The sequence below is a fragment of the Pteropus alecto genome, unplaced genomic scaffold (genome assembly GCF_000325575.1).
Source record: "Pteropus alecto unplaced genomic scaffold, ASM32557v1 scaffold87, whole genome shotgun sequence".
NCBI lineage: Eukaryota > Metazoa > Chordata > Mammalia > Chiroptera > Pteropodidae > Pteropus > Pteropus alecto.
Window position 1 is genome coordinate 999289 of NW_006443225.1, and position 11063 is coordinate 1010351.

The 11063-nt window shown below is 37.2% G+C and overlaps 1 protein-coding gene across 1 annotated transcript in view; it reads right to left on the reverse strand.

The window, feature by feature from the left end:
• The window catches only part of OPRK1 (opioid receptor kappa 1), a 29853-nt gene that overhangs the window by 7407 nt on the left and 11383 nt on the right, over nucleotides 1–11063 (reverse strand). Inside the window, exon 3 of the mRNA XM_015598632.2 lies at nucleotides 955–1307. Coding sequence (XP_015454118.1) covers nucleotides 955–1307 — 353 coding nt within the window. The remainder of the gene's footprint in view (nucleotides 1–954; nucleotides 1308–11063) is intronic.

Below are 11063 nucleotides of genomic sequence, written 5' to 3' on the forward strand. Positions count from 1 at the left end.
AGTCCCTGCTAAACATATTCAATTATCTGTACCCACCGCTTTCATGAACCTCTCTAACAAACTGGAGCATTTAGACAACTGCTAAGGCAATAAATAACATTTATAAAGTCCAAAATAATTGTTCTACTTCCCTCCTCCCATAAGTTTCTATTAAGACCAAAGATATATTTACACCTTAACCTTTTACTAGTAAAGCAAAATTCTTAGAACAGTAGTTCTCACCTTGACTACAGGTCACTGTCAGACTGGGGAGATTTTAAAAATCTTGACACCCAGACTGTGCCTCAAGTCAACTAAACTAGACTCTCCAGGCTGTGACACAGGCAGCAATATTTTCTAAAGTACCCAGATGACTCCAATGTGAAGTCCAGGGTGAGAACCACTGTCCTACAGGGAAATACAGGGAAAACATCAAGTATCCTGTTGGCATGGGGTAAGAACTAATATATCCAAAATCTAATGGTTCTGGTCATCTGTATAACCATCCATCTATGAACTTGATTTCGAATGGCCTACAGTCAAATGTAGCTGTTATGATGATGACGTGGAGAATAACCCCCAAGGAGAAGAGGATAAAGAGCAATACATCTCTAATGATTCAGGATTCTTTTTAGGGAGAAAAAAAGGTGTATCAGAATTGCCAGAAGACAATGGAATCATGTTTCAAAAATCCACATGCTTGTGATTCCTTACTTCATGCCCACCCCTCAGATTCCGGTAAGGACTTCCAGAGTAGGAGATAGGTTGAGCCTCTGTGTTCAGTTTATGTCATTATCTTATCTTGTGTATAGATGTGGAAACACAAAATTGTTTTATTTCTCATCTTACATGGATTTAGGCATTATATTTCCATTGTCTTTTAGCCTTTCCTCTAGATGTGTATCCTACCAAATCAAGAGCTTATTTAATTAGAAATTAAGTTTTAAAAAACGAAATGAAAATGACTGCTCTTACCTTCCCTGACTTTAGTTCCTCCAAGGACTATAGCGGATATGCCAACAGATGAAGACAGAAGCCAAATACAGATATTAATGATCTTTGCTTTCAAGGGCGTGCGAAAGTCCAATGCCTTGACAGGGTGGCACACAGCAATGTATCGATCCACACTCATCATGGTCAAGGTGAATATGCTGGTAAACATGTTGTAGTAGTCAATGGAAATGACTATCTTGCACAGTATATCCCCAAATGGCCAGGAATTCATCAGGTAGACCGTGCTCTGGAAGGGCATGGTAGTAGTAACTAAAGCATCTGCTAAAGCCAGGTTAAATATATAAATGTTGGTCGCTGTCTTCATCTTAGTGTATCTAAAAGACAAGAACCAAGATCATTTCCCTCCATCTTCATGTCAAATCCATGAGGTGATTGTGTTTGCAACAGTCTTTGGGTTATTGAATTTGTTTTTCATTCACTTATTCTTTACATGTTTATTGAGTGTATAATATGTAAAAGATCTGTTCTAGACATTAGGGGTTCTATAAAAAATAAGGAAAAACCTCTGACTTTATTTAGCTTTGCATAGAAATATATTTAAATTAAAAAATTAAAAGATAAAGAAAACCACATAAGTAGATAAATAAATATACATAGTATAGATCTTTTCAACAGATTTGCATATAATACAGGTCTTTTCAGTTTCAGTGGCTAAAACAAAACTAAGTTTTTCATTTTAAATGCTCTATATAAGTAGAGCTGGCCAAGTTCTTCCCTTATACCTGTCATAGCATTAAATGTAATCTGGTACAGTAAGCGAGAAAGAATTCTGGTTTTCTCTCCTCTCATCTTGAGAGAGTTTTAAAGCACATAATTTGTTTTATCTTCCAACTGAGGAGAGAGTAATTTTCAAAGTAGGTCAGAAAGATTGCCTTCGAGCCCAAATTATTCTTTCCATTATAACATGAAGTTTTTTAAAATTAATTTATTGGGGTGACTTTGGTTAATAAAATTATATGTTTCAAGTGTACAATTAAAATATACATCATATGTATATTGCATTATGCGTTCATCACCCAAAGTTAAATTTCTGTCCATCATCATAGTTTAGAACAACTCCATTTTCAACTAAAACTGAATTAAGAGGATTTTTTTTACTTAGAGAATGCTTCCTCAGGGATCTGTAGCACATAAAATGTTCCAAATTAGATCAGAGACCAAATGCTAATATATGTTGGGGAAATCCATAATATATTATTTTCTACACATCTCAGATTTGTAGACCTTATCACAATTAATTCATCCCTGCCCCGTGTACCTTCGAGGAGCTAGATTTCTTCAATATTATGGCCACGACTTTTATTAAAGTCATTTAAAAGGAGCTTCCTTATGGAAAACCACTTCTGCATTGGCTATAAAATCAATATCAATGGTACTCATTGATCACTGTGTTGGTGTTGATTCAAGACAAAGATTTCCACATGAGCAACTTCTTTAACATGAAATGATGGAACAGTCTTAGCTCCCTTTGGAAAGTGTGGTCTAATGTGAAGTCCTGAGGCTAAACTCAGTATGAAATTTTCCCGAGTTTCAGTTCCTGTTAAATGAGGATAGTAAAACTGAACTGGCAGTACATGAGATAAAGGCAGTGGATGGCCTGACTCAAAATCTCTGACACACGTCACTCTTAGTTTCGCACTGCCCTTGTCCCCCATCCCACCCCCAATGGTCCTTTTTCTCCTCTCTTCTTATTAGGAAACAGATTTGTTGTGCTTGGATGAAGGCATTGTAAGGACTGGTACTAGAGTCAATACCCTTTGGTTTCCATTTCAATGCTGTATTAACTAAACAATGTTTTAATTTAGAGAGTGAGGGGTTTATTTAAAAATATGTTTTTCCTTTACAGTTTTCAGTCAAATAGTAAATGGTCCATGAGCTTTAGAAAGTGATTAAATGTGTAAAGCCAATGCACAGAGCATAGTCTTTATAGAGGCATAGATACTAAGCGAGTACACTTACTGAGATAGAGCTATATGTTTCCATTGAGCAAGCCTGAAATGCTATGTTACATATTGTCTTCTTAAAAATATGGGTTTATGTTTGAAAAATGCATTTTACAAACTGATCTCTTACTCTTTCAACTTTTTCCCTCCAAATCCTTAATACTAGCAAAGATTTTAGACTTCTTTGACTTCTCACATTTTGTGACCCTCATATTCTCCACTTTATGAGGTCAGATTAATTTTCTCTGCCTTACACAGTTAGGTAGACCTGAGTTCTAGTCATTTTTCCTTCCAATTGATAAACTTTGGAGAGGTCACTAAAAACTCTGATCTTCAGTTTTCCAACTATAAAATGGGGAATACCAATCTCATAAAGTTCCTGAGATAATTAATAAAATTCACATGATCTAGAGACTACATCTCATTTATCTCATGTTCCCTAACTCCTCTTTCCTCTCTTATAAAGCAAGATCCTCACTCTCAAAGACAGGCTGGTTGAGCTACTGTGTATTGTTTATATTTAATCAAAACGAAATAGTAATTACTCTTACCTATCACTGTGGGTGGAGGTCACAAATTAGCACAGGAAGTAGAGAAGAACATAGTTTCTAGCTAATGCCCAGGGATGCATTTACCTGACTTAGCTTGAATATACTCTTTCAACTTTCTCCCTCCAAACAGTAAAGAGTAAAAAATGAAGCTGAGACCTAACACACTGCAAGAATATGAATGGAATGATACATGAATTACAATATAACATAACATGCATCTTTAAGTAATCATAAAATGTTGCGTGGTAGCCTGCTCTTAGCTTATAAAAAATATTTGTAACAAATGGATGTAAGAAATTGCTTAAACACTTATAATTAAAATCCTGTCATCAGATATTAGAATAAGAGAGATGACCGCCCACAACAAAAATGTCTACAAATTGCACTAATTGTAGCAAAAGTCCCTGCTCCCAGAGAAACAAGCTCTGTCCCCATCACTCATGTGGGAGCTACAGCTGTTACCATCCCCAAAGGCTGGTAACATTTACCAGGGACCTAGAATGGAGCCTGCCCTCTCCTACTACAGAAACCCCTCGATCTACCAACATCCCAATGTCATGGCATCATCTCCCTATTTTGAGAAGGTTCATATTAAAGACAATAACAATAATTATTTATTTCAAAACACGCCCTGTGTCAGGCACTCTGCTGTACATTCCACATGCTTTATCCCATTTAGTCTTCAAAGCAATTCTGTATGATATTAGTACCTATTCTATAAAGGAGGTCACCAAAAATTTATAGGAATTTTGTAAGTTTGTCAAAGTAATACAGTTATAAAGGGTATGGCAGGAATTCAAACCCAAGTTTGATCCCAGTTCCTGCATTCTTATGCCTCCCCAGCACTGTATAATTTACAAAGCTCAATTTGACTTCTATGTATCTTATTTGAGCTCACAATAACTGCCCTTCGAGTTTACCCTGCAGATTTATGTCTTTTCCCTAATACAGTTGAAGAAAGTTAGACCTGAGTAATTTAAGTAATTTGTCTAGTGTTAGCAGAGGCAGGAGCTCAGTGGGAGGAGGTGGAAAGGACAGCAGAACAAGGCCCTTCTCACAGAGTTCTGGAAGACACACACTTATAAGCCTACAACACTGAAAAGGAGAACTAAGCAGGTGTAATTAAAAGTAATAAATAAACTATGAGTTGAACATATATTGAGTCTTTCCTGTACTACACTGGATTGGATTCTAGGAATACATGATTATAAAGCAAGACCCTCACCCTCCAAGACAGGCTGGTTGAGCTATTGTGTATTGCTTGTATTTAACCAAAATGAAATAGTTACTCTTTCCTATCATTGTATGTCCACTGATGGGAAAAGAAAGTAAGTTGTCTTACTATGGTAGGATATGGAATTATTTTCCATTTCATCCACACGGCTTTAAAAAAATTCACAAGTATTTCCAGTAAAATGGTGCCATCTGGGCGAGAAGTTCGGGTTTATGTAGAGAAGCTGGAGGTGGGCTGGCAGCAAGTGGTTGCACTTTTTAGCGTACACACCACTGGAGCATATGGCACTAAAAGAGCTTGGTCCGTGGGCTGTCCTCACTAAACTTGACAATGTTATAAACCTGGAAACAACAGTACAGTGTGCAAGGAAAGATGCATGGAGCAGTCCAGAAAGAGCAGTCAACTATGGAATGGAGAGTGCTTGCTGTGAATTGGTCATCACTGGACATGGCAGAGGCTGTCTCCGGGAGTTAAAAATGCTCTCCATAACACTTTAGCTCAAGATCTGCCTACTGTAGTTCTCTTTAGAGAATTAAGGGGTGGCTTCTAAATTGGCAGCCGTACACATTTGTGTGATGGTGAGGGAAACAAAGTTAACTGCTGAGCTATCACGTACTAATGTCACCAAGCTCAGTTGCTGGCAGAGTGTGACACTTGACACACAAGAAATGAAGTACAAGAAGGAGGAATGTTGACCTTGTGCCGCAGTGGTCCCAGGGCTTCTTATCCTTTCCATGTGCTTGCTGTGCTCAGACAGCACGAGGTAGAAGAAATCATTCTTCAATTAGCATGCCTTGCTGTTGAGGTTCATTGCCCAAGTGGGTTTTTATAAAAATTTAAATGATGATTCATAAATCAGAAGCTCCATTTTAGCTTTAAGACAGTATGATGAATCCATAATCTTCATGGGTAAGCATCATACATCTTTAAACACAAACACATTTTCAGTTTTATTGGTCTATGTTATTTTTAGCTCTTACCTGCAATTGTTTCCCATGTTGACATATACACAGCCTCTCTTCTCTCTCCAGTTATATTCATGTTCCCTCCCCTGTCTTCATCCTTTCATTATTTCAACACATTAAGTTCACATTCCATACACAGCAATATCCTGGACATGGAGGATGACTGAAAAATAAATTCAACATACAAACCTGCTCCTAGAATCTTTTAAACTAACTAAGTCAAAATTATAATGTGAACTAGAGGAATAGGCAGAAGAAAATGTAATGAGGATCTTGAAGAAGGGAAAATATGGACAGTAGCTTGATCATTGAGAAGAATTCTGGTAGACAGAGAGGCTTGATGGCTAGAGTCTTTTTCAGGGGTTAAGGTCCTGTTGGGGGTAATGAGAGGCTGGCAGTGATGGGAAATGAAGTGTCAGGCCACAGAGAATCTTGAACACCAGGAGGAAGAACTATTTTAGAGTATTTATTGAGGAATAATTATGTGACAGACACTTTTAGAAACTACATTATCTGGCAAAGTTGTAATGATGATTAAGTGAGATAATGCCTCAGATTACGTAGCACAGGATTGCTCAGTAAATGCCAGCTCTTCGTCATCATTGCTGCTCTGCTGTTGTTATTATTGTTACTGTTATTGCTAGTTATCTACTACAGTCCTAATAACCCATATTGCAATCTTGTAAGATAGCAATGCCCCACTTTTTTTTTTCTGATTCTGATTCTCAGGAGTCCTCAGAGTCAATATCTAATATGTAAAGGAATTCAATATTCCAAAGCTTCTTAAGGGGAGTCAGATTTTTATCAGAGCAATAGCATGATTCTGTGAATTCTGCCACTTCCAGCAGCTAAAGATAGAAAAACATTCTGATTAGGGCCATTGAGTATGCATCATGAGGGAAGAAAACATTTGACCTGAGGGACCAGGACATGGCCTGATGTAAAACATTAGCATTAGCATACTAGTACTAGCCCTCAATGGATGCATGCTGTCATGTACATTATAGTGTTTGAGTTTTCCCAAAGGCAGTATCCATTTTTCAGGTGAGGAAACTAAGTAAAGCAGAAGTAAGTGACTTGCCTAAAACTATTTATTAGTGAGACAATGGGAAGTAAAATCTGAGTCTTCTGAGTAGCTTTCAAACTACAGCTCCAGTATAATGAAAACAAATAAACACCTGGTGGCCATTTTTTTTTAAATAGACTTCTTTAATGCATCAAATATCACCTGAATAAACGTTTGGTCTGGTGAAAGAAAAGTGTGATCAAACGCCACTGACGCACAAGAAGCTAGCCTCTATCCTACAATGCTAAAGCTGCACTAGGAGTCTGAAGACTCCAAACACCACACTCAATAGGTGAAAATTCTGCACCCCGAGATATGTAATCCTTTTGACCAACAGTGGAAGACTAGCATAGAGAAACAAAAGTTTTGGCACTCTTCTCTGTATTGCCAAAAAGCATGATTTATTCATTTCCTGGGTATGTTTTCCAGACACATAGCATTCTAGATTTTAGATTTTATTTTTAAAGCAATCAAAAACAATGATGGCTATACTGATGTGAAATCTCAGAAGAATTTATTTGAAAACATAATGAGTTTGCTTCATTAAATCCTGTGGATACCTTCAGTTCATCTCAATGAAATTAACTTGCAGTACGTCCTTTTGGACTATTTACTATTGAAATTATGGCTATTTACGAAAAGAAAGTAGCTTATTAATTTTAGAAAAAGGTAAATTCAGTTATTGTTTCTCCATTAACTGACTGTGAAATTGCTTAAATCTATACTATTCTGAAAGAGTCATATTCCCACAGGCATCGGGCCCCTTTATTTCCCCAACATTACTCTTCCATGCAAAGAGCAAAAGCTATAAAGAGAAAAAAGCTATAAGGAGAAGCTGAGTGTGTCTCTGAGTCCTACAACTATGGAGACTGTAGTCACCACTCAGGTAGGAACACACAGCCAGAATGGACATGTATTGCCCCACACCCTCAGCAGGCTCTCCATGAAGGGTGGTGGTGAGAGGGGAAGAACGGGAATGTCGAAGTGATGATTTCACTGGAATAGCCAGTGCCCTAGGAAGTGCTCATCCTGTCTACAGTTGGGGTGAACTATAGACAGTGACTCCGAGAACAGTATTTGAATATATTGAACTGTGTACTCAGAGTGAGTGCTTATCATGTCCAACAACACCCAGTGGAAAATTACAAATCTCAAATGACTAAAGTGTTGTTTCCTAATGTATGACTATTTGGATATGTATGCAGATATCAGAAATTAATTTTCCATTTTTACACAGAAAACTAATCTAGCTAAATAAGCTACAAAATGCTGGTAGAGAAAGACAAGATACCCTCCTGTTCTGTCATCTGTCAGAAGAAGTAGGCCCTTCACTAGATAGAAAGCAACATAGTAAGGCACAGAAAGTTTAGCATTTTGTTGTGAAGTTAAATTGAGTTAATAATGAGTTAATGAGCCCAATGGGAGCTCAGAAAATTGTCCCTATTTTTATAGTTTATCTCTAAATGATCATAACTCTAGCCATTCTTAATCTGATGGCATTTTTTTCTAGCTTTAGACCAATTCCTTTGAGATCTCTCAATTCATCACATTTCATGTTTTTTCTCATCTTTCATTTAAATTCTGACTTGCTTGGTCAACAGAGAAATGTCTATAAACATACACACACACAAGCCTTTTACAATATTATTCTAACTTCTAAGATCTATTCTTCTTACATAAGTCTTCCTTATCTGAGACATAAACCAGCATCTCATCCAAAGAAAGAAAGAAAAAAAATCTAATGGCTGATTTTCTGTTGAGGAGTAAATAAATGTTATTCTGAAACCTTCTTTTGTTAAATAGTTCTAAGCTTGTATTACCTGCACCATTAAAACCACGTAAGTCAAATTTTAGAAAGGAAATTGTCCTGCAGCCATACGATTTTAAGTTTTTAGCTGAGCACAGAGCCTCCTAGGGTAACAGTTGAGTGTATCTGCCAATTAATCTGGAGAAAAGGAGATGCCAACTGCACAGTTTGCATGAAGATACTGCTTCCCAAAAGACAAAGCTGAATGATTACTGGAGAGAAACTATCATTTCCCAGTGAGAAATAAGTTCCTCCTGGAAATCATTCTAAGACATGCACCAGGAAAAACTGTAGCTTTATAAAGTCAACACAATCAGGAAGTGATTTTGAAGACTATCATTTTGCCTGGAGTCTGTTAGAGTTTAGGGGTTCTATATCTATCACCGAATTGGTTTCTTTTTCCTTTTCATCTTTTTTTTTGGTGGCGGTGGGGGGGGGTAGTGGGAACTGTTTAGTCTCTGATCTCTGAAATAGTTCCACAAAGATTTGGACTTCATCTGCAATCATATGTCCTACAGGGAAAAAATAACTCTATTTAGCTAATCCACATAAATAGTTGCAATAAAACTAATTCTCACTTTTAAGAGCTTGCCGAATGATAAAATTACTTTGAGAAATGCAAGATAGGCTCTTTTGAAAATAATTTCTGAAGTTATCTTTGCTGTTCTTGCTTTAAAGAAAATGTTTAATGTTGACTCCAAGAGAGGATTCAAGATAATTTAGAACATATATTTTTACTCAAAGTCTAAGGTAAGACTGATGTTAGATAGGGAGCAGCACGTGGTTAATTATGCCAATATACCTTTGCCTTTTCTATAATGCCTCTCTTGGAGTAGTTTGATGATACTACCTAAAGTAAGCTATGCTGATATTTGAGAGAATATGTAATATATGTACACATAAACTGCAGTAATTACAATGAGCACTTCGAAGAGGAGGAATAAAACATCTGGGATGGAAAGAGGTAGGCACTGTAGCAGACACTCTGATTGGAATAACGAATTCCTCCCATACTTCTCCAATTTGGTTATAGCTACACAGTTTTGGTTGGATGGCACAAATTCAACCAAAACTGTGAGCTCTCCCCCAATGCTGGGCGGGAGGGCCCAGTCATCAGGGCAGAAGACACAGAAGCGGGACGGGACCACAGAGAACCAACAGTTGATTATTACTGGCCCTAGTTGCAAAACTGAGGCTGAGCCATACTCCCAAACCAACTCCCAAACCAGAGGGCCTCTCCCTCCATACCCTCTGAGACTGATCACTGCAGAGCTCCAGGGGAATCTGAGCAAATGCTACCAAAACTGTTGCCAATACAGACAGGGACTTAAATTGAGAGTAGCGACGGTGATTAAAATCTACAAGAAAAATTTTTTAAAAGGTGTTTTAAGGCTTTATATAAAGCAGGGATCCAAGAGGCTTAGACACCACCTACTGGAAACCAAAAGAAAAGTGCTTTCTTTGCAACAGGCTAAAGAGAGACCTTTATATTATAAAGCTTCTTTCTGGAAAAACAGCAGAATATACTTCCATTAATGCCAGGTAGAAAAATAGTCCATTAAACACCATGAACAACCAAGGTGACAAGGCTTCTCAGAAAGAAAGAGAAAAATCTCCAGAAAATAAGCTTACAGACATAGAAATATGTAACTTAATGACGGAGACCTCAGGATGGTACTTCTGAAAAATCTCAGTGAGTTCCAAAACAAGTCATATCAACAATTACAGAGTTAAAAGAACTAAAAGAGCAGAGCAAGGAGATTGAAACCCTCAGAAAGAACAGAACAGATCTCCTTAGGAGATTAAAAAAACACACACTGCAAGCGTTGAAAAATGAAATAGCAAGCTTAGGAAATAGAGTTGACCAAATGGAGGAAAAGATTAGTGTTATCAAAGAAAGAAATCTAGAAATAAATCAGAAGGAAGAAGAGAGAAACTAAAGAATGAAAATTAATGAAAGAAAAATTCAAGGACTAGCTGATACCATCAGGAGAGGAAACATAAAATAATGAGCACTACCGAAGGTGAAGAAAAGGAGCAGGGACTAGAAAGCATTTTCAGACAAATAGTGAATGAGAATGTCCCAAATCTAAGGAATGAGCTGGACCCTGGAATTCAAGAAGTCAACAGAACACCTAATTTATCTCAATCCAAAAAGGCCTTCACCAAGACACATTGTATTAAAGTTATCAAAAACCAATGATAAAGATAGAATTCTCAAGGCAGCCAGGGAGGAAAAAAGGGTAACTTATAAAGGTAAACCCATTAGATTATCCTAGGACTTCTCAGTGCAAACCTTATAAGCCAGAAAGGCATGGAATAAAATATTTAAACTATTAAGTAAAAGGAACTACCAGCCTAGAATAATGTATCCAGCTAAGTTCTCCTTTAGATATGAAGAAGAAATTAAGACTTTTCCAGACATACAAAAACTGAAGGAATTCTCCACTGCGAGACCTGCATTACAGGAAACACTTAAAGGGGTCAGCTCACCTAAAACGAAA